We start from the raw sequence: 24,373 nt of genomic DNA, 5'->3' as shown, positions 1-24,373 counted from the left end.
CTTGCATATTTTGACCAGAGTTGTTCCAGATCCAACAATAGGTGAGGGCATCGCCAATCAGATCTTTGGTCCTGATAGATGAACTCTTAGGAATGGTGGATAGGAGGCTTTGGCAGATATCTTTGTACATAATTTTATCGAGTTGACACTGGCTTCTGTTATGGTACGTCTTATTAATGTTTTACCACTATGTTTGGTCAACAATAACACTATTAAGTGGGAAGTTTCCCAAGCTTCCAATGTACGTCAATGGGCCCATTAGTTCATGATTGCACATCTCTCACTCTCTCAGAATAAAGAGTGGTTGTATATGTCGAAGATCTATGCTCCTTTCAGTTCATGTAACTCTTGTTGAATTATAAACACATTCCCTGAAGCACCATTTTGTCTGTTTTTTCTTGTAACATCTCTGATCAAAGTAAAGAGAAGAAAAAACTAGGAATTCACTAGACTATGCAACCAAAAGGGTAAGGCATAGCACTATTAGCAGAATAAAATCTAGGAAGTGTAGCAACAAAAGGGTATGAATATGATGCAATAAATAGCAACACAGAATTACAACAGCAGAAGTGCAGTGGTAAAACTCCGTAATAGTTGTTTTAGGCCTGCATACATATTATCCTCACTTTGTGCCCCTGCTGCGCCTGGGAGCAACAACAGACCATCCTTCTTCATCAGGCATTGCTTTACTAGGCTTTGACGGGTCCATATCCATTTCCTTTGGCTCAGCATCATCCGCCATCATATCTTCTACCTCCTCTTCTGTGCTCTCGTCTTCGTTGTCATTAATCATCTGCATCACATGATATAAGTCCATATTATGAAGCACACATACAGATATTTTCACCCTATCACGTTGACTCATAACTCTAGAATTTGGACCAAGCATGACTATGATATTACATGATGTTTTTTTTTTTGAGAAAAGATTGGGGATCAACCCTAATTAAGATGATGTAATATTACATGATTATCTGAAGATATGACAGTTAAAAATACTAACCATGTAAGTATGATGAACCTTTTGCCAAGCTATTAGCATAGCTTCACTGAAGCATATCTCTTATCTCGCATACTCAAAATGTGATTATTTGCAGAACGAAGTAGTTCTAAATTTGAGAGAAAATTTTCATCAATTTGATACAAAGGGGTAAATGTTGACTCTTAATGTTTGAAGTAGTGTTGAGTTGCACCAAGAAAGGTGCTTTACATTTATCATACTTTTTAAACACGTTGTAGAAATGAGAAAAAGTTTAAATAAGATATATAATCAGTAAATAAATTAATGTCAAATAAGTTTTAACCATTTAAATATTTGCAACATAAGCCAATAAGTCCCTATAAGAAGCAGAAAAACAATTGTTAAAGATTATGCATGTGCAGACTGCCTGACTGGTAAATTTGTTACAACTTTTGACAAGAACTAATTCGTATCTTTTCAGGCCTTGCTATCAGCTATAAACACAGCGGCATACTTAAATTAGACAAAAATGCAGATGACTGAAAACTGTGCTAGTTAATTACCTGTCTACTTTGAGAAACAGCATTTGTTCGGGGACCTGCCTCCCTCAGCTTTTGAATTGGTTCATAGCTACCTTTAAGACAATCTTCATGCATAATCATCAATTCCTCTGCTACCTGTTAGATAATGGCAATGTAATAACTGATGAAACAATAAGTAGAAACTCAAGATTGTTGGGACTTGCTATAGTGCTATCTAGCATACACTATACAATTTACCCGGCAAAGTAACCATTCTAGCATGTTTCTGTCTTTGGCAGCACAGGTTCATGCCTACAACCCTTATTTGATGGCCAAACATACAAGACAAAAGAGTACACATATTTCTCCAAGAGGGGACTCAATGTGGTAGTATTATAATTTTAATGGTTTCACCTAATTACACCCAGAAGGAGAAGAATAAACTACAATTAGCACTTACAATTAGCACTTGTTCTTCAAAGCCTTGAAGCACACAAGTGGAAATAAGTTCACCAAGTTAGAAGAGATATATATAGGGCCCATTAAAAGGTAGATTTCTTACAGCATGAATTAAAATTAAACAAGCAATACAATTAGGGGTTAATAGAGCTTCAAACAAATGGTTAAAAAAAACTAGAAAGAAGTACAACAAAAACTATGACTTGATCCCAACTATTTGAAGTCAGATATATGATTCTTTTTCCTCCATCCAAACGTATTCCATGTAACATGCTCCATCAACTGAACCACTACCATGCCTTTCCCCGCTACCTAGACTAATATTTGGTCTCTCTCTCCTTGGGGTGCTATCATTCGTATGAAAAAAAATAAAAATAAAAATAAAAATGTAGCATGCGAGGCATGTGCCTCACCGGTCTCCTCCTTTGCTTCTCCAACTCGGGTTAAGGGCGATTGCCGGATTTTTCGTGATGCCCTGGCTATAAACCCCTAGCAAACCTCTCCTCGAGAGGTATCAAGATTTTCTTCTCCTCTTCCTTCTTCCCCTTAGATTTCTTTTTCCTTCACCGCCGAAGTCGCCATTGCTGGGGTTGAGTCATCGGAGCGTTGCTGGAGTAAAATCCCCTCACCAAGCAGGTTGCCGGTGAGTTCTTCCCCATCCCACAAAGTTAATTTAAATTTTTTTGGGTATTTAATGTAATACCTTAGTTTTGGGCATTTGCGACCTGTCGGTGAGGTTTGTCAGTCAGCGACTTTAAGTCACTGTCGCCCCTTAGCCCTCGTGACTTGGGAAGTTGTAGAGGTGAGCTCTATAATTGTCGATGTTGGCTAGCCACAATGGGATGGTCGAAGTCGCCAAGGTTACGAGTGTGGCGTGGGTGCCTTCGGTTTGGCCCTTCGCTAGCGCCATCGTCGGCGACCTCTCCATCTCTCCCTCTCTTTTCCTCTTATCGATCACCTCGAGGAAGGAGGCAGTGTTGGGCTCCGGCTCAACTAGAGCCAACCCTTTTATATTAATGGGCTCAGATTCGGATTTCGGATCCAAAAGATCCGACCTGACCTGATTCCATAAGTTGTGGGTTGCCGACTAACCAACAGCTAGTCCATGAGATTTGTGGATTTGGGCCTTAAGCCCAAACCATTGTGGCACTTAATGTTGTTGGCTGTGGGCCAATCCAAGTATTGGGTTTTATTTTAGCCCAATTAGAGGGATACAAGTAATTTTAAATTCTGAAAATACTATTAAAGTGTTGAATTATTGATGGATAAATATGAAGATTTATACTTGTACCTAAACTGAGGATTTGAGTTATCCCACATGGAGTTTGAGTGAATTTATTCATATAATTGTCTCATATTTCATACTATGATTCTTTTGTATTATTATTCGTGTATTATTATACTACGTGCATTATCATCTCTTTATGCTATGTTGTATTTCGTATCATACTGTACTTCGTGTAATACTTTTGTTCATGAAATATTGATCTTTGTGCATTACTATTTTTTGTGCAAATAGTAAAACATTGGCTACGGATTGGTAAGATTTTAAGAACAAACATATGCTAGATATTTTTCGTGCATCACCTTATGGTAATTTAGGTCCATCTTAAACTCTAGGGAATAGATTTATACCTGATCAACATAAAATCTATTTAGATAACTCTGACGCAGTTAGAGAACAGTTCATGAGATAGACCTATTCCTGATCAGTATATGATAGGTTTAGGTGACTTTGGCACAGTTAAAAAACAATCCAAACTAGATCAGAAATCTCCTTGAGTTGACTCTAATCTCTCTCTATGATTAATGAAAAAGATAGATTGCATTTATCACGTAGTGACACTTCCTGATGACACTAATCGGATCAATTTTGAAAAAAATACTTGAGCACATCTTGAGATGAATTTTAGTTGATGTAACCACATACACAGTCCCAAGCTGTAACATGTTTGACATTATTGAGATTAAGAATGTCTGCATAATGAAATAAAGCATGATATAAAGGTTGTTAATTGCATCTTTGTGGCTTACTGGCTTATGCTTATTATTCGTATCATGAGTTTGCTAGTTATTGCTTTAATTATTGAGCTTCGATTAATATCTCATATTAGATAAATAATAATTTTCTATTTTTTGAGTGGATTCACTCACTGAGCTAAAGTTGTTAGCTTATTAAACTCTTTTGATATTTCAAATACTGGACAAAGTAACAAATGAACCCATCGCGACTCTACCTTCACTTAGAATTTTGGGCCCTTATATCTTCAGTTATAGTAGTGGTTTTTAGTTTCAAATTGAAAAGCTAGATGTTGCTTTAGTGATATTTAGAAGACATTGATTATATAATATAGGTATTTTATGTTTTTGAATTAAAGTTATTAAATAAATTTCGAGTTTCATTATATTATGGATAATTAGTTAAAGGCTTCGTGAATCTCAAGCTCATTCGAATACATAGCCGGTCATGATTCCTAGATCAGGTCGTGACAGTAACTCTTCTTATTTCCTATTTATTATCCGTTGTACATGGTTCAACTATCAATCTTGCAGATGGTATCCTTTAATTGTTATAATGTGCACTTATCTAATTATATATCTATAATAACATAACACATCCATTTCAACATTTTCATCTTAGCAAAATTTAGTTTCTTCCTATTTGTCCAAGATTTCGATTTGTGGAGTATGGCTAATCTAGTGCTAGAAAGGAAAAAGCAGTAGACAAGCTTGTTGCTTTCTCTTCTTGTCAGTTCTAAAATTTCTAGTCTCTAGAACAAGATGCACAGGAGAAACATGTGAAAAACAATTTTTAGCAGCATGTCAAGCTTAAATGAATTTTTAATGTAATAAACCACACCAAAAAATAATCGTGGAAATAGATCATATGATAAATGGGCTTGTCCAAACACTTAGAAGAAGGGCCCGTATAAAAAGAAAAATTCTTTAAAGTGCGCATCAACAAAGAAGTTCTTTTATAGAGGAGAGCATAAGGAGACAAGACATTATCACTATCAATTACATAACTATAAAGAAAACAATTACAAGCATACTCCTGATTAAAAGCTTAAAAATGTACCTAAAGTGTAACAATATTAAGATTATTCCAAAATGCCAACCCTACTTCCTCCTGAAAGAATTTCTTCAAAGTTTGAGTTACCGACATTGCTGATGAACAAAAACAATTTTTGGCTAAGTTCCATACTAGTCAAAACGGCCTTCTAAGAACAAATCTTCAAATTTTCAATTTGTCTAATCAAAAACCTACATTCTTAACAGATTCTTGATCAACACCACATCTTCTATAGTCTATATTTAAGTTTCCTAAAAACTATAAAAGGATTATAATGTTTGTTTGGCCTATTCCTGAAGGCCTTTATGTGTCCATAATACCTATTGTTGTTATTTCTTGAAGCTTACAAGGGTATCTAATATGTATAAATGCAACCTATTTTTGAATGCTTCAGGGAAAAAAAGGTAAGAATTTATCCAACAGGTACAGGAGAAAATATTTAGCCTACTCCAGTTTAGGAGAAAAATTAAATATTTTAGTAACTAAGCACAAAACTTTTTCATCAGAATTCAGTTTCTCTTTTTTATGATACTCAGGAGTTCTTTCTGAAACTAAATATTTCTTCTCCTCCATCTATGACAAATCCATTATTCAATGACCATAGACTATCCAACAATTCTAGGCTGCCTTCTCAGTTTTCCAGCAGATCTGTTCGCAACCACCAAACACATCCATCCACGCCCTATCATTAAAATTCTTGAATGACTCCGCGTAAGATAATACAATAACCCATTACTTGGCATTGCCTAACCTAGCCTTCTCATTTTACAAGCGTGCTATCTATAAATACCAATATCTCTCAAATGCACTGGTATCCTAAATTGGATTTTATTTCAAATTTACTTGTGCGCAATCCTTAATCAATACAGTCAACTCATCAATTAGATCTACGAACAATTTCATCCTGGCAATGCACCATGAAATACAATATACATAGTAAAGAAAATTCAAAGGACTGTTCTACTATCATATTGGCTAACAAAATCAAAATCATCATTACTACAATAGAAGAGCAGGATACCTCCTCCACACTCCCATCCTCAATCTCTGTATTAAAGGAAACCACCATACTCTCATCTATCATACTCTCCAGATCATCGATGTAAAGTGGAGCTGAAGCGGATAAGATCACATCAAATTTAACAAATTCTCATCCGAATTGAAAGAAAGAAAGAAAGAAACCACCTTTCGAAGCCCTAACCTTTGGATTGGACGAACCAAGAGAAGATGGAATCGGCGAGCTCGTCGGCCTTCCTCCGTGAGTCTCTCCCGCCCCACTCGTTCTCCACCGCCATCTGGAGAGCAGTCCACCTCGAGAGGACGAGGGAGATCCCTTCCCGTAGAAACGACATGGACTCCGGAGATAGCGTCGGAGAAGGACCTCCTCCTCCTCGGTTCTCCACGCTGGTAGAATCCATGGCCTCTCTTTGTTCAGCTTGGAGAGGAATTCCTTCTTATTAGGGTTTTAACTACTACTAGTAGGGGTTTAAAGCTCGTTTAACCCCATTCACTTTCGGGAATTATTATTTTTTTCTTACCAAAGAATACAATTTTTTATTCTAAATAATAGCTAAATATTATGATAATTTTATCCTAAAATATAATTATTTATTTATCAAAATTACATATTTTATTTCACATACTAATTTAAATACCAATTTACCTTTTGATATTTTTTCATCGATCTACTTTATATCAAATCAAAAACATTTTATCGTTAATTCATAAAATAATTTTTTATTATTTTAGTTTTTTCTTTACTTTATATCACATTAAAGAAAATGTAAATCCCTTGGTCTAATAATAATAAATATGGATTGTTATTCCTATTTCAACTCTATTCTATATGTGAGCGCAAGCCTAATATTTTCATTTCAGGAGGCGATAAACTTAACATGGTTTTATCAACATAACAATATTTTAAGTGATACTAAAGTCCAATATTCTGATTTCTGCACCTTAGTAGATTTTTAAGCTGTATTGTTTTGCAAGAAAGAAAGGAAAGGAAAGATGTCAACATATAATTTTCATGTAAAACTTTGATTAGTTCAGAGTTTTATTGACATTGATGCAGATGATGTAAAACTAGACACCTTTGTATGTTTAAGTTTGGATGAGTCTAGTTCGGTATATGAAGTCTGGAGTAGAGCTAATTTGGTCAAAGACTACTGGAGAAGAGAGCACCTACAACATGGAGTTGGGAACAGCGATACAAAGCTATGAGAGTGACAATGAATGACAGGAAACAGCTTAGGAATGAGAGGGAGAGAGGGAGGGAGAGAAGGGAGACGATGATATGTTTATATTCGATAAGTAGATAGACTGGAAGATATAATCTCATTCGATGATGAGATTTTAGATACTTTCATAGGCTGTTGGTATATTGTGTTAAGTTTTAAGATCAACTGATTGATTATCCAACATAGTATAAAACATGTGATCCATTAAGGAGAGAATCGAATCCCAAAGGTACAATTTAGAAGTTGGGATCTTTACATCTGCTGATCAATCTTCAGAAAGTAGACTTATTTATACAGATGGACACTTCTAAAATCATTAAAATAAGTGATCATTTGCCTATCTGAATTGGTTGTCATTACCAAATTCTGGGGAAAAAGAATCATTTTTCATTCATAAATTCTTTTTGCTGACGGCCATGCTCCTCATACATTCGACTCAAAAATCTTTACTCTTAAATACACGTTTGAAGTTAGCATTAATTCATAATGAGATGATGTCTTTCCTTTTTGATGTTCCTATGGTCGGACAATTCTTCAGGAACTCCACGTTGATTTTGGTGATAACCTGATCCTCCAGTAGATTGAGAAGATCAGATTCCTCAATATTTGAAAATTCACACTTCTTTTCCAGCCAGCAAAGTTGATGGGTTGTGTCTCGACCTATTCTGATGCCGCAAACCGGTGACAGAACAACCTGCTACAAAATGTCCTCCATTAATGAAAATAAAACAACCATTCTAGTTATATTCCATACTTTATGACCTTGGTTTCACTATAAATATCAGAAATAACGAAAAAGATGTGATTGGGATGAAAAAAAATTGGGGACTACACTCAAATAAATGACGTATTTCTTACATCAAGTTACAATAATCAGAAGAGAATGATATGGATTCAGCAAACAAAACTTGGGACTGGATACGTGTACAAAGAATACAGGGGGGGATTTCTCATTCTTCATCATGTCAGACGTTGTAGCCCTAGCTCTGACGAGATAAGCCTGAGCAGCACTTGCACAAGCTCTCTAACTCTAGCTTCCCTGTCAAATCAAGAAGGAGATTTAAAAGTTCTCTTAAATCTATTGCGCAAAAGGAACATGAAGGGCAAACAAAACAAAAAAAAGCATGTTATTGCCAAAATCCCATGCAAAGTTACTATTTCACTAGACAGTTGCTGAAAATCAGGAACATGAGATCTGCGTTATCATCTGTAGAACAATTAAACACAAGAGTCCAAGCTATTACTTAGGAGATACTGTATTAATAGATCTGAAGTTGGGTGACACCTTGGGTTCAATGTTGTTCAGGTGCCTAGACACCAAATCAGCCCAACCAACTAATAAGCTATAACCACCTATTTCTTTGACTAAATTCTTATTTGTTATGCATTCTCAACATGCAGGTGATTTGAGGTTAAATTTGACTTTCCCACAAATTACATTGAATACATGATCCAAGAAAGGTCAATTGGGATGACATGCTAAATAGCAGAGTGTAAATTTCAAAAGTTCAGTTTACTCATGAATCCCATGTTACTTCTAGACTTCTAGTAGGTATATTTACATGAATTTAAACAAGCAAAGATGATTCAAAAACTTCAAATATCAATTATTTAAGAGGAATCTTAATGTCCAAACCTTGATATCACAAGCTCACAAAAAGACGGAAACAAAACCAATAGATGAGCATGACTCCTGTGCTCGTTCTTTCCCTGAACCTCTTTCAGATATGGTGGTAGAAGAAGACAGCCTGCTGTGTCAGAATGAATAACTAACCTAGCCAGCTCTTGAAGCACACAAACTGTTTCCTCGATTCTGGCACTAGGCAATGGATGTTCACCTACAAGACGTGAAACAGACAAAGAAATCAAGGATTCAGATATAACTATAATATTAAGCAAACTTAACATCAAGAACTTGAATCTTAAGTCTATAACATTATGAGCAGCAGAGAATAGAATTGATGTGATATACACCTACGAGAAGTACCTAGGACATTTTCATCAGTTAAGAACTGGTTTAGTATAATCTCGCATCTTCTCATAAGAATGACAATTGAAACTTTGCTAACTTCTGATCTTGTTGGATAACAACTATCTGTAGAAGTAAAACTGCAACCAACGAACCACACAAGTTAGCAATTACAAATACTAAGCTAACTTGTGAAGAAGATAATATTCTTTCGTATGTAGCTATATTGGGTGACTGAAAAGAGAATTCAGATGTCAAATTCTTAGCAAATGAAGAATCTAATAAGTTATACAATGCAGTTGTCATCTTATAAAGAGTGACAAGTGCAATGATAAGGCAACTGCAAGATCTTCCACTCACCAACCAATAGTTTTAAGTGGATCCCTATGCAGTATTCAACAAAGAGGTCCTTAGTTCTGCATTCTGAAAGCATACCCATTAAATAGCAACACTAGGCTATTCCAAATTCCAATATTTCATTAAATGCATCCTGCTACAGACACTTGGAAGTTAGAAGTTCTTTAAAGCAACTACAACTTCTTGAGACATTTACTATTGACAAACTTGTTCAATGTCCTATTAAGATGACGCACACTTTTTTCTCTTAAAAAATGCATTCCCTCACACTTCCTACTAAAAGCATTAGAATATAATAGTCAAGAGTTAAAAAGGGCCCACTAAAGGCTGACAATTCAGGGAAAACTATAAGTACAATTAGGCCTTAGGACTCATGATTGCTCAACACTTGTATTAATAGGAAAAAGGTCTTAACAGCAAAGTTAACTTCAGGCATCTCATAGGGATCTAAAAGGAGATACAGTACACCGAGAACACACCTCCAAGAACATCACAGAATATCTTCATTTATCTCACAGACCTCACATTGCTGTAGTATATTAATATGGAGATTACTCGCATATCTAAATTCTGAGATCGTTTTTATTTCTAGACTGCATTTGACAATGCTTGATTAAATCATGAATAATTTGCTAGGGAACACCCTCCTTACCAAAGGACAGCTACCTGCATAAAGAAAATATCATCTGTAAGCAACTCAATGAGAATCTGCTGCAATGGGGAGGCATTAGCCCAACACTCTCGAGAGGTAAAGAGCCTGTTCTGGATGCACATCGATCAAGAGTTGTTACTAACCGTTGCAATATCTGCATACATAAGTTCCAGATAAGTACAAGAAAAACTATAGAAGTCAAAAATATATTTTTTGGGGGAGTGACCTCCATAGGAGCATCAATTTGGCCTTCGAGAACATTGTCACCCAGAACATTCAGAACAGTCATTTCAATGAGCTCATCAGCCTTGAGTTCATCTACTGTAGAAGCATCAGATGATAAAGCACGACCACAAGATCCAACAAGGAATATTTCATATGCATCTGCGACCTCTTTCCAAAGATGTCCTCTGGCAAGTTTGTATGAATGTAGGTCGGTTTTAAAATCAAGTACTCTGCTCACATCATCAACAATAACATGGTTGAAGCATTCAACAGCAACTCTCCAGAGTGAACCCTTTGGGTTGTCCCTTCTTGTATTCATGCACCTAAATATAAATGAAGAAAACAGATTTGATTGATCTACAGAAAGAGCATTGTTACATTATTTCTACACTTCAGCATACATTCTGAAGGATTAGATGCCAACAATAGAAGGCAGAGCAAGCACAATAACATAGTTGGACAATAAACAAAGAAAGAAAAATAAAAATAAAAAATAAAAAAACTCTTAAGTTCTAGTTAGCGTTGGTCTGTCACAGGAATGCAAATAATGTTCTTTGCATATGTGCTGTCAGATGTTACCAGAATATCCATATTCATAGCTGTCTTGAAGTTAATAGAAGTACATGATTAACCACATTGGCAATTTAGAGCATAATCCCAAGAAAACTTTTAATGTAGGTAGAATGCCAGTTTTATCAATTCATATACATCTGTGAACATCTAAAGAAGAGGCATTAAGAGGTTTAAATCATCTTGGTTTGCAAGCATTCATATCATATTAGTTTGCTATCTAATGAGAGATAAGAGATGTTTTTTTCCAGATCATTGCTTCCCTTGGATGTAAATTATGTACATCGATGTGTGCTTGTTGTCTATTTAAATTGCTTTTCATCTTTCATGTCCATACATCTTAACATTATCTGCTATAAATATGATAGATACCTTAAATGCTACAAAATGCTGCAGCTTATATCATCATAGATAAGCGTTCATTATGCTCTTATTATATCGCAGAACTTGGGAAGAATTTCAGCCAACTTACTTTTCATACTTCGGCATATAAGCTGGCCGCCACTTCAGGATATAGAAATTATATTTTCACCAATTAAACCGAAGATGAGAAGAACGAAGTATTTCAGCTTATACATAAAGTGTGATATATTTACTGTATTCTAAAACGAAATATAACCAATTAACATGGTTTACCTTCCAAGACCTCGAATGATTTCTGGAGATATATTAGACCTTTCGTTTGGTGGAGCATCTAGATAGAGTTCTACGATAATAGGCACAAGCTTTTCTTCAAATAGATGACTCCAACCACATGTCTTCATATCATCACAACTGGTAATACCTGAATGATGAGAATAAGGTCCCACTTTTGTCATACAAATAAAAGCACTATCATTTGGATGTATGAAGCCATGATATTCACTTTTCTATCTGATTTCAGCATTACATCCTTTGAAGAAGAGAATACTATAAAATTACTCAACCTACCCGTGTCATTAATAATATCACCATTTGGTTCAGTCTCATTTTTCTTTCTGTCTACCTCATTATTTCTTTTATCTTCAGGAGCTTCATATCCAGTAAGATAGAAGAGAAGCTCCTGGAGTAACGGGGACCACATTGAGGGTAGAAGATCAGTTGGACGCAGCAGAGGTATAATTTTCAAGATTGTGCGTTGCACTGGCGGAACATTACCCTGCAGCAGAAAACTTCAGTAGAAAGTCTAAAGATATAGCATTTCATTGTATTTGACGCAAAAAATGACAGGATGGTTTGATTCCTTAGTTTCTCATATTGATCATCTTGTTTGAATAACATGCAAGAAATAAGCAAATCGAACAGGAAAAAAAACATAAATACTACCTAAAACTAAATGAGCACATTTCTTTGATCTATACTTACCAATTCGCTTTCAAAATCACCAGAACTCTTTGAATTTGTAATTGTCAAATGCAGAATATTTAGTAGTCTAAGATACATATCAGTATCAAACATTGATTGCGCCTGGATATAAAGATCGCCTGAAAATGTTAAAATAATTAATTGCTACAAATTTATACAAAAATATGTATATGTATAAATATATAACTAAAGGCTACAAATTTAGGAATTGGTTGCATTACCTAGACCGTGCAAAATCTCCTGCTTCACCTTATCTGCTGAATTGCTTTTATAATTTGGTGATGTTTGAAGTACAAGCTCATAAACATCAAGCATAGATTTAACATATGATGCCTCCAGATTTCCCTGTTCAACTCAAAGATGCTATTGTGAAGTTATTGCTTATCAAATTAATGCATTACAAAACAAAAAAAGGATAGAAATTATGCCATAGAGTCAAGGTCCTGACTTGGAGTATTTTGTGATATTCAAATAATTGTTACTTCCAGCTATTACTTGACAGGTCAAATATCATCAGAGATGACACATTTAACAAATACCTTTGGACAATGAGAACTAACGGTTGTCTGTAGACAGCCTATTGCAGCAAGAGCAACTTCTTTGCTACCGTGCAAAATGCTATTTTTGACAAATTCTAGCAAAAGTCCCCAGCCTGCACATTAGTTAATGTAGATAATAATCTGGAGAGTTAAAAAATGAACATTTCTTAAGTTACAGTGGAAGCTCGCCTACAGAAAAACTCACCAGAAGAAAAGTTTTTTAAACTCTGAAGGAAAGGAAAAAAAGATCGTAATAGTCGTGTTATTCCAGCTAATACAAGTACAATTGTTTCATCCCATTGTTTCTGTGCTGTATTCCGGCTGCAAAACCATAAGCAGTAGAAGAAGTATTTATGTTTAACCTTCAGAATATGCAATTATGTAGTCAGCAGAAACTGGTGGCTGGTAGAACAAGCATTCCAGTTTGATACTTTACAGACCTGTGGTGTATGAGCATATGGACAGTTTTCCCCCCTCTAATACCGAGTTCTTTTCCTTGCCATTCATCTCTGGATGAGGTGGACGCCTGTGGAAAGAAGGTTTCACATTATAGAATGCAAAAGCAAAAGGGTAGACAGAAGCATGCATACTGATAATATTCCACCTACCAGATGAGAAACACAGTCTAAGATGGGGAAAACATATATCCAAAGGCAATCCTCCCACATGCTTTTGGAGATTTTCTGCCCATGGCTGCCAAGAGTCTGAAAAAGTGTTCGGATTGCAGAGTTCCTAACCTACGAAAGAAAATGACCTCGCAGAAGTTTATGTTGACATCAAACAAGTGTTTTTACTGGTACATGAATTCTCTCATTATTTCAAAATGAAAGCTAGTAATGACGGAATATAAAAAAGCTTTAACTCTAAGTTGGAAGGTTAGGCATGCATCTCTTGTTCTAACACTTGAAGTCTACCATGTAGAAAAGCAAATATTTTCATGTCTATTAGGCGAGAGGAAGAATATGCAGCTTCCCGGAAATTGCATCAGTAAGTGATATCAATCATGCAACTTCTTTATAAAAAGAACAATGCTTCTTAGAGAAACAATTATGGTTAGGATGCTTCAATGCATGTTTACACATAATAAAGTTGAAAAAGAGGCTTCGCAATAAGGGGTTTCACAGTGGTGGTTGCAAGAAAGTTCTTCAGCACAATCAAAAGAGGGAGTTTCATAACTTCTGCTTATCAGCAAACATAAAAACGCAATAAAAAGTGTCATTTCCAAGACAAAAGAGTAGCTGTTTTAGTACATGCATGACAGCATGATAATATTTAAAACCGGTCAATACTGTAATGAAGAAAAAAGAGATTGTGATGACGGATGGCATAAGAATAAAATCTCAACGTGATGCAAGATTTTAGGTAGAAGACTTTCACACAAGATCCTCAAATGATTCTTCGTTTCATGCTGATTACAAGCAAGAAACTAGCCTTGAGACCATGGCCATAATGTGTCCCAACCAAGTACCAGACACAAAAAAAAACACACATAAACAGATGTCTGCAGTATGCACCAACCAACATTCACATAGGATGAGCTTCTTCATTCATGCATGACCATGAACAGAACACATGCCTAACTTCCCATCGGGTGTTCACTTTGTTGAGACCAACAATAGATGATGATCATAATTGATGTGCAAAAGTGAAGAGATAGGTGGCCTGACACTGCATAACCATGCACTGGCAGTGCAGCTATTCAATATGAACTCATCATTATTTGCGCAAACATACAACAAGCAGGTGGTGAAAACAGAGACACAAACAAAGACATGCTGATAAAATGAAAAGAGTACCTCCGGCCTCTCATCTGCACCAAGTTTCTGAAGTATGGAAAACACTGAAAACAACAATTTATTATGATCAGCCACATTTCTCAAGGGTATTTGATCAGAAACCCCATCAGTGACATGAGTGGAAAATCCAGCCTCCAAAGTTTCATTGTTATTTTTCTGCCCTATGATGGGTTCTACACCAGACTCAATCTCTGTGGGATATAAAATCCAAATATGAGTGTTACATGCAAAGTATCAACCTTTCCGACAAAAAGAGAGTTGAAACTTGAAACATAACCAACAAATGTTGTTAAGTGAGAGGCAAGAATCTACCATTTTCTGGTAGACCAGTATCTTCTTGGACAGGCCTGTTTATTAATCCCTTAGCAATAAAATCAGTGGCAGTCCAGAGGAGACCAATTGCTGTCAAACTTATATTTATCTCTGTTTTCTGAGCACCATAAGCCCCAGTCACTTCTATACATCTGCAGATTTGTAAAGACAATATATCAGAGAACTGGCAAGAAGTAGCAGTTCAATATGGTCAGACAGCTCTGTTCACAATTAAATACATGAAATATTGGATTTCAAACTAAGCAAGATTTTTGTTAGAAAGAAGAAAAAAATGAGATCAAAGGCATTAATACCCTTATTCATTTCCAACTTTTACATATAATAAAGGCCATTAGTGGAAGAACTTCATTTGTCTCTTAGGATTAACTTTAGCTTAGGACGAAGATAAGTTCCTATATCAATGATTATCATTGTTTACCTTATCTAGAGATTATAGACTATTTTTCTGTCCAAAGGACTTTATGGAGAGATTGCTCTTCTAGATAAGCCTAAACTGCAATAAATAAGGTAGATAACTCTAGGTCTCTAGCGGCTTTACAAGCTTTATACCAAGTCCAGCTTCCTTTTATGATTTTTCTGAGAATATGGCAAAAAAGCGCGTACCCCTCAAAAGAAAATCTAATTGAACTGTAATATGCAGAACAAGTCAACAAGTTGTCAGAAAATGTAAGCATCAAGACCATAGGCTATATATATATGTTTGTAAAACAGTGACTCCAAAATGTACCAAACTCTAGAATCAAGACATACACTTTATTGTGGCCCTTAACTACATGTGACTGGTTTGGTAATATCTGCAAGACCATAGGCTATATATATGTGTGTGTGTGTGTGTGTGTGTGTGTGTGTGTGTGTGTGTGTGTCTCAAGACTCTCAACTGGTGGTCGGGTGTACAGTATCCTCTTTTATGGAAACAAAGGAATAGCAATATATGGGAATAGAAAGTCATGATTATGATAAAAAGATAGCATGTGCCCTACTAGATTGAGAATTTTGATATAAATGTAATCCACATGAAGGTCTACTAAGATATGACAACAAGAAGCAAATGATTGATTCCTTTTATCTGTAGTATAGGCAAGTACAAAAATAAGATGTCGGCAAGTATGAATATTAAGAAACTGGAAAAGTGCAAAGTATATGAAAAATAATACAACATTAATATATGTTCTTACACATCAAGGCATTCTACAGGTATCGCTGATAATCCGTCATTCATGATGATGCGTATGCTCTGCAGAATGAAGAAGCCACTGAAATGAAGCAGCCATAATAGATCACAACAAATGCATGATTATGTGGCAAGCTTTGAAATGTGTTCTTCCTATGGGCAACATAACATTATTACTGCTTATGTATTGTTAGACAATAATTTTACGCGACAATCTTGAATCTCAATTTAAGATAATAACCAGTAAACATAAAGCGTCAAATTGGCCGAGCATCAGCAACATGGCTCTCAATATGTTTCCACCAATAATGTGATTTGATGATTGCAGTATAAGGAGTACTGAAGATAGTTATTTAGCCTCATCTTGTATTAAGAAACACAAAGAACCATCATACGAACCTAGATCTTATGTCCCCCATTTCCTTGACGGCTGTTTCTTGTCCTTTATCTTCTGAAGTAAAAACCTACTGCTTATGTGACAAGATTGTTTTATTATCATTCAATTTCAAATCAGATCTTCCTGAATCACATATGACAGCCAATTAGCAGTATTTGTTGACAAGTTTTAATCTTACTGATTGGAGAAAAGGGAAGGTTGTTACTAGATCCTGTACAAGGGCATATTTGTATCAGTAGATATAGTATTTAATGCAAACATCTCTCTCTCTCTCTCTCTGCACCCACACCAACGGCCTTCCCTTTGTAAAGTTAGCACTGCCTCCAACATTCTCTCTCATTATTTTACTCTCACTCTCTTCATACCCCCGCCAGCGGCCATCCCAGTGACCACTGCCTCCGACATCCTCTCTCTCTCCCTCTTTCTCACTAATTCACTATCCAATTCTCACTCCCTCTCTCTTGACTCTCGCTCTCACACCCCTAGCAGCCATACTCTTCTCTCTCACAGTCTCACTCCCTCTGATTTACTAATTACTGATTTACAGTTATAATTGAACTGGTTCATAATTGATTAACTCATATAATTGTCTTGTAATTACTGCTTGCGAATTGTTGTTTGTGAAATGTGACTTAATTGCTATCTGCTAGAACCTGGACGAATTAATTGCTATTCTGCTAATTATAAGTGCTAATTAGTTTGTGAAATGTGTTGCTGCTAGAAGAGTAATTTCTTTTTTGTGAATTATGCTTTTGAATGAATTTGAAATGTGAATTATATTTGTATTTTTCTGCCCAATTTATATGCAGATATGACCACTAATTTCTCTCAAACAGCATTTATGCCTTGGTCAACATTATATGATAATTTTGTACATGTTGGCTTGATTGACCCCGAGCAAAAATATGGTTATCTTACTATAAGAATGATTCAAACATAAAACAATGTAGATTTTATGGGAAGATCATCAAGGGAGGAATTAGCAGGTTAAAAGCATATCAAATTATCAGTGACATGCAAAGGCATGCTGGTCGGCACGGCACGCACCATTGGCACAATCATTGTTGGTGAAAAAATTGAATGACCTAATTCATGTGAAATTTAATGCAAGAACGAAGGACCAAAGGATAATAAAAAAGAATGATCATGACACTTCAAAAGAGAGAAAATATGCAAGAGATTGGTTGGATGATGATTCTCTATAGAGAAAGGTCTTCCCAAATGAAATGATAACTTGAGAGATGATAACAGAAGCATCACAACCTTATTTGAGATAAAGAAGAGTAATTAATTCAATCGAATGAGGAAACAACAGACGTTAATGATGTTAAGCTAGAACTTAATAACAATCTAAATAAAAATTTATTAGCAGATGAAGCACATTTGCAAGATTGTGAAAAAGATTAGAAGAGGGCCTTTATATTGTGATAATTGTGCACTTGTTATGGATTTGCTAATTTTGATTATGTTATTTGTTATAGTTGTGAACTTGTTATTATGGTCATGAATTGTGATTGTAGTATTTGGCATTTTATTATAGTGTACTATTAAAAAATTTATATATACTATATTGGTATATATTATATATAATTATTTTTTATTTTTACATATTAAAAATATTATACCGATAGCACTCGCATATTGCCTAGGCACAATGCTATGGAGTTCAGCCTGCACCCTGTGACCACATCACAAAAGATTGTTCTCAATAGTTTGTACTAATAGACCTTGTTTAGAATACATTATTACGGAAAAGGTAAATATCCGTTATCTTAAATTTCAAATATCTCATGCTTAAACCTTCTATGTCATCTAAACTCCATATTAGACTTAAAAATGGAGAGATAAGTATATGTAATTGGGATGGCACGTACAATAAAAGTACTTGCACAGGCCCTATATACATGATACTGTAATTCACAATCGAACCTATAAACTATACACTGTTTTAACATAATATTCCAGCATAATATCAAGTATAACTACAAATCCAAAAATAAATTATCATAAGAACAATAAAAAAGGTACGAAATTGTTACTTGAATTGTTAAATCAAATTTCAAGAAAGAGAACTTTGATCCATGACTAGGAATTATCTATAAGTTTAAAGAAAAAATATTAGCGAAAAAGAGACTACATACTCTTATTTCCTCCATAGGAAACTTGGGGAACATTAATTTTCTGTGAAGCCCTTCTTTTACTTTTTTCCTTAATTGTATATTGAATTCTCAACAACTAGTTCCTCTTCTTCCTCTAGATTTTCTTCTGTTTTTCCTAGCCTTCATATGTACAAGCCAGTTCCTTTTTCCTATCATTAGTAGGTGAAAACCAAAACCACATCATCTAATTATCATTATTTGGAACTGGCGAAGAAGCTTTTCAATGAAAAAAGAAAACTTAAGCGAAGAGAGAGGGCTCCCTGCCTCAAACCACAGGATGTCGGAATAAATATGTTTCGCATCAAAATATTTACTTGCTGAAAAGAATCTAATTTCAGTCTTGAAATTAATAGCTTTTCCAATATTGTTTTTTCGACTTTATAGTGTAATATTAGAAAATATATAAAAATTGAGCGCACGTGCAGTGCTTCTCTTGTGACTCCGATTGCTGAAAGGGTGATCTCTATGAACGTTGGCTATGAAGTAGTGTGCCCCTCCCTGTCTCTGTCTTGGTCGATTTCCCTCCACCTCCAATGGTTCGAGTTGGCCATGAGCGTCATTCTTGTATGGACAGTTTGGTCCACCGACGACAGAGACTACCGACATCTATCTCCCTTCACCTTTTTCTTGCATTTCTTTTCCTTCCTTAGGGAAGAAGATGGATCGGGCTTGACCCAACCTTTAAGCTAGTATTGCCTTGGATTGGGCTAAGCGCGAAACTTGGGCTAGGCATGCATAAGTTAGGCCAAGGAGGAGCCCAAATCGACCTAATTACTTATATTTGGGACCCAATTAAATAAGTAAAATTTATTATTAATTCTCGAAAAAATTTTAAAATTTATTTACGAATAAAGGTGAAGATTTATAGTAATACCTAGATTAGGGATTTTAACTATTTTGCGTGGGCCAAGTGAGTTGATGCACCCAAATATTTATCATTTTGTATTTTGTACTATGATTCCATTGTCTTATCTTTATGCAGTATCTACTTCGTGCATTATCATATCTTTCTGTTATACTTTACATCATACTCTAATTCTTGCAATATTATAGTTTATGAGATGTTAATATTTGTGCTTATAGGTGGTTTTTATTCTATGTAGTATAATTTTTGGTTTTATTGGCTTATAGGTGGATTCATCCACTGAGCTAAAATTGTTAACTCATTAAACTCCTTTATTGTTTTAGTTACTGATCGACATGGTGAATGAACATGGTTTACCAAGCCTCATTTCTCTCTGATTAGGATTTTGGCTTCCTACCTTTAGTTATAGTAGTGTTTTTTGTTTAAATTTGATATAAAAAAAAAGTTATTGCCTTAATTTATTGGAAATCATTTGTTGTATGACTCAAGCATCTTTATTTGTTTAGGAGTTTTTGGTTCGGAGTTATTATATAAATTTTGAGTTTCTTTATATTGTGGAGTTGGTTAGTTATTATTAAGGCTTCAAATATCTCAAGCCTATTGAGATATATATAGCTGGTTATGATTCCAAAATCAGGTCATGATTCCAAAATCAGGTCATGACATCTACTAACTTCATAACAATAACAAGTTGATCTGCATACCCAATTAAAGTCACTAATAAACAAAAGAATCTCAGTACAGTAGATGAAGCAACCGCAAGTAGCAATTTACCATACTCACCTGAAATCCTAATGGGATAAGATCTTTCTCTGATGCATCAGCTACACTCCTAGTGAAAAACGAAAATGTGGAAACCATAAAAAATAAGTTGATGCAAAAAAATCCAACTAATTAAAATGGAGAAGATAGTTCAGGGTGCATGAACTGAGAATAAAACCTCAACATTTGAAGTATGCTGGGCCAGCTACAGTATAACTTTTCTCCATGCCTCTGAGAGTTAAATTGCAAGGTAAATGAAGTAAGAATAGCCTTAATTACTAAGTTACTAACACTAACCTTGATTATCAATCTCCGGATCAAACAAGATTACCTCTAAAACATGCAACAGTATTTTTAGTGACCCGAGACGGACATCAAAGTTCTTATTAGAAGTATAAAGAACCACCAATGGAGATAAAACTGCACACTCAAATGATCCCACTTCACTTTCTTTAGCCACCTAACAAAGAAGTATAACCTCCTGTCAATTCAATAGATTGAAGGTCAAACATTAAACTACAGAATGCTCACTTGGAAGTCTGAAAATTGATATGTTGATGTGCTGATTCCCTGAAACTGATCAGAGCCTAAGACTGCACAAATGGACTGATCTAACGCATCAAGCGCCAAATTCCTTAATTGTGGATTAGAACAATCGGCAAGCTGAAGTACACTAATATCATGTTACCTTAAAAGAGATAAGTCATAACAAATAATACCATCCAGAAATTCATCACAATTCACCTCAAGAAGATGACAAACGATTGGATCCCAGATGGGCTTAACTCCTGAAACAAATATATAGTTCAGAATAATTAGACATAACAATATAGAATGTTGTCATAAGAGTGCGAGTATAGAACAACGGGTCTTTGCAAAATGATACTACTAGCAACGATGGCCGTGCTAACCACTAGCCAGCACGGCACGGCATGGCACGTGCCATGGCACTTGTCGACCATGCCGTAAGAGAAAGAGAAAAAATAAGGAATACTCACCTTCGCCATTGCCGTCACCCTAGTCCGAGGGAAGAGGAAGAGAGATCAAGAGAGAGAGCGAAAGAGAGAGAGAAGGTTATCGATTAAAAACTTAAGTTGCAGATAATCGATAACCTTATCTCTCTCTCTTTTCCTCTTCCCTCAGACTAGGGCACCCGACGCGACCTCGGACGATGGCGATCGGTGATAGCGACAACAATCAGCAACAGGTAGCTCGACGACGAGGTGAATGGCGAGCGAAGGAACTATTAAGAGGGTTGCCGTGCAGCACCCCTCGTGCCACGTGCCGATACGCTGTCGGCACGGCCATCCATGACTACTAGCACTAAAAGACATTTAATTTCACCAAGGAACTTGATACAAAAGATAATTTGATCATGGAACCCTGTTTTGGCCAATCCCCGATCCATATCGGGTCTGAGTAGGGAAAAGAGAGAGAGAGAGAGAGAGAGAGAGAGAGAGAGAGAGAGAGAGAGATGGGTTGCGGCAGTAAGAGGGAGGGGGAAGAAGAGAGAGGAGAAGAGAAGAGAGAAGAAATGGAAAAAAAATAAGAGAGAGGTGGGCTACAACTGTAAGAGGGAAAGGGAAGAAGAGAAGGAGAAAAAAAAGAGGGGAAAAGAAGGGAGAGAGAAGTAGAGGAAAAAAAATTATAGGATGCAACAGTTAGGAGAGAGAATGAGAGAGAGGGGAAGAGAAGGTAGAGATAAATAAGAGGAATATTTAAAGCATAAAAAAAATTTGGCTTGTCGCTGTAAGAGAGATAGGGATTTATTTTTTAAAATTAATACATTTTTAAAATTTTTAGGCTCCATATATGAGTAATTTTATTTTCTTATTTTCTTGTTATTTTTCTAAATTTTTAGAATTTTTTTCTGTATTTTTTAATAATATTTAGAATTTTATTTAATTAAAAAGTAGTCAAATCCGATACGAGTGGTGATACATATCATTTTCCTAGATGGTCAATCCCGATTCTGATACCGAGTTTTGGAACCATGAATTTGATATATCTATTTCTGCTTTGTTTTGATTGTCTTGCCTCAAATAATCAGGTTTAGGACATAATGTTTGCTGTATTCTACAGTCCAACTTCCAGAACAGCTATTGTGGTGCTCTGATCTAATAAAGCTTGTAGATAAGTTGTGCTAAGTTTGAAAAAATAATAGTTTTTACCATAGATATCCTATTACAAACCCTGAATTGGTCCAGATATTCAAAGTCATCTGAACCAATGCAACATATTGCAGCAGCTATAGACAGCATATTTCATCATTAAGCCATTCTTCAGATGTTATCTGGTAATATACTACTTAACTGTTACCTATTTGAACTTTAAATAATCTAATCTGCTTCAAAATTTTAAAATTCTACTTAAAATATAAATGATCAAACACCAGATGCAGTTGAAACTCAGTCCCTGACCATATATATCACTGGAACCATATTCTAATACTCTATTAATGCAATTTAATGATTTGACTTTGGTTCAATTATATAATCAGTAATCACATCTTATTTCAAATTACAGCACGATGACTAACAGGGTATAATAGACAAGCAAAGGGATCTTTTAACTCTATCAATTCAGAGTTTTCGTTCCACTCCTTACTTTCTGTTTTTTCTGAGTTCTTTTGTTCTCTCTGCATCCATCTTTTGCATCTATTATCTATTTTCATGCGAAAGACTGTGCTTTTGAATTATTTCTAGAGCTTCCTACTTCCATTTAGTTTTTTAAAAAAAATCAAATGATCAAAATAATTAGTCTCAAAGTACGTAAATTTGCAAATTATTACATCAAAAGTGGCCTATCAAGATTAGTAACTTTTCTGATCATAGTATTTAAATACTTAAGCCTGAAATAGATTGAGTATGGAACACTGGCAACAAGCATGCAATAGCAAGGAACTATGCCCTGACAGCATGCAGCACCTGCTCGACCGCTGGTACAAAGGGGATCTATGCACAATCTATAACATCATGACCACTGCCTTTATAGCGAAAAGTACCTTCAGATCAGAGGAACTTGTTCCTCTCCATTCTATAGGCTGTTAAGGATAAAACTTTCCTCTAGTAACCATTGGAAAGAATTTGGAAATAAATACATACTCCAAGAATGAATCTGAAAGAGTAAATAAAAAGTTGAAAACACACTTTTCACATAAGAATTGATTAACTCAATGTTTGCTCAGACAAGGCTAATCTAGTTGACTAGACATATGATTTGGAACCAGGCTCATATGTTCCACAATTTTCCTATGGTAAATGTTTATTTCATGACTTCTCCACTCAAAAATGTTTACAATCATTCAAAATCAAGTCTGCAACCTGATGAACTTCAATTTCAGATCTATTTTCTATGTGCAACACAAAAAACTCTATCTATTTAATCCAAGACAAATTATGAAAGATGTTTATTTACTACTGTTAGAATATAAAAGAGTTATATATATATATATAACTGTCCTCTCCCCTTAAGCTTTTAGAGCAATTTGCGGATTAACATAGCATCATAGCAAGAGATTCTGAGTTAGAATTCTACCATGCCTACTTTGTCAATTTAATACAAAAAGACTCCACCCATAACTCAAACCCATTTCTTGAGCCTATAGAAAATGTTTTAATCCTACAAGTGAGAAAGTGAGTAGGAGCGTTAGAATATAAAATATTAAAAAAACACTATTAAGCATTTAGAATAGTTAGTGAGATTAACAACTGCAACTTGTTAGATGATGGTACTTTATACATGAAATTGAAATATATGATTGAAGTTAACCACATGAACCACAGATAGATCATTCAAGGAACTGTGGAAGTGTGAAGAAGCCATAGATTTTGAAACTATTGACGCAATTTATAGAATGTAGACCTAATTGACTGATTTCTCATTTTGGACACAGAAATTACAGATCTTCTTGACTGAAAAGGGTCATAGATGTCGGAACCATAAACTATCTGTCTATCTGAATTCTGAAGGTTCCCTAT

The 24,373-nt window shown here is 35.3% G+C and overlaps 2 protein-coding genes across 4 annotated transcripts in view; both read right to left on the bottom strand.

Annotated features, from left to right (window-relative positions):
* Positions 1–436: 436 nt before the first annotated feature.
* On the bottom strand, positions 437–6,459 carry LOC140758607 (uncharacterized). Its single transcript, XM_073094832.1, has 4 exons — positions 6,216–6,459; positions 6,036–6,127; positions 1,525–1,638; positions 437–793 (listed from the first exon to the last, which is right to left on the bottom strand). Exons 1-4 carry the CDS (start codon positions 6,430–6,432, stop codon positions 623–625), a joined length of 594 nt encoding a protein of 197 aa, XP_072950933.1. The 5' UTR covers positions 6,433–6,459; the 3' UTR covers positions 437–622.
* Positions 6,460–7,610: 1,151 nt separating this feature from the next.
* LOC140759667 (uncharacterized) overlaps positions 7,611–24,373 on the bottom strand; it is a 43,404-nt gene continuing 26,641 nt past the window's right edge. The window contains exons 24-45 of one of the 3 annotated variants that reach the window (XM_073096290.1): positions 21,138–21,181; positions 20,925–21,056; positions 20,725–20,853; positions 20,572–20,624; positions 20,415–20,463; positions 16,215–16,273; positions 15,019–15,170; positions 14,707–14,897; positions 13,519–13,647; positions 13,351–13,436; positions 13,116–13,231; positions 12,911–13,023; positions 12,593–12,716; positions 12,372–12,490; positions 11,958–12,165; positions 11,664–11,811; positions 10,459–10,780; positions 10,247–10,386; positions 9,242–9,363; positions 8,891–9,092; positions 8,113–8,293; positions 7,611–7,951 (exon numbers count right to left, since the gene is read on the bottom strand). In XM_073096290.1, the coding sequence (XP_072952391.1) occupies positions 8,215–8,293; positions 8,891–9,092; positions 9,242–9,363; positions 10,247–10,386; positions 10,459–10,780; positions 11,664–11,811; positions 11,958–12,165; positions 12,372–12,490; positions 12,593–12,716; positions 12,911–13,023; positions 13,116–13,231; positions 13,351–13,436; positions 13,519–13,647; positions 14,707–14,897; positions 15,019–15,170; positions 16,215–16,273; positions 20,415–20,463; positions 20,572–20,624; positions 20,725–20,853; positions 20,925–21,056; positions 21,138–21,181 (2,717 nt within the window). In that variant the 3' untranslated portion in view covers positions 7,611–7,951; positions 8,113–8,214. Of the gene's footprint in view, positions 7,952–8,112; positions 8,294–8,890; positions 9,093–9,239; positions 9,364–10,232; positions 10,387–10,458; positions 10,781–11,663; positions 11,812–11,957; positions 12,166–12,371; positions 12,491–12,592; positions 12,717–12,910; positions 13,024–13,115; positions 13,232–13,350; positions 13,437–13,518; positions 13,648–14,706; positions 14,898–15,018; positions 15,171–16,214; positions 16,274–20,414; positions 20,464–20,571; positions 20,625–20,724; positions 20,854–20,924; positions 21,057–21,137; positions 21,182–24,373 lie in introns of those variants that run through there. The other 2 variants (XM_073096289.1, XM_073096291.1) reach the window with 2 other exon arrangements.

The sequence above is a fragment of the Typha angustifolia genome, chromosome 4 (genome assembly GCF_048772165.1).
Source record: "Typha angustifolia cultivar Huaian chromosome 4, ASM4877216v1, whole genome shotgun sequence".
Taxonomy (NCBI): Eukaryota; Viridiplantae; Streptophyta; class Magnoliopsida; order Poales; family Typhaceae; genus Typha; species Typha angustifolia.
The sequence above is the reverse complement of the archived record's forward strand: the minus strand, read 5'-3'. Positions and strand labels throughout refer to the sequence as shown.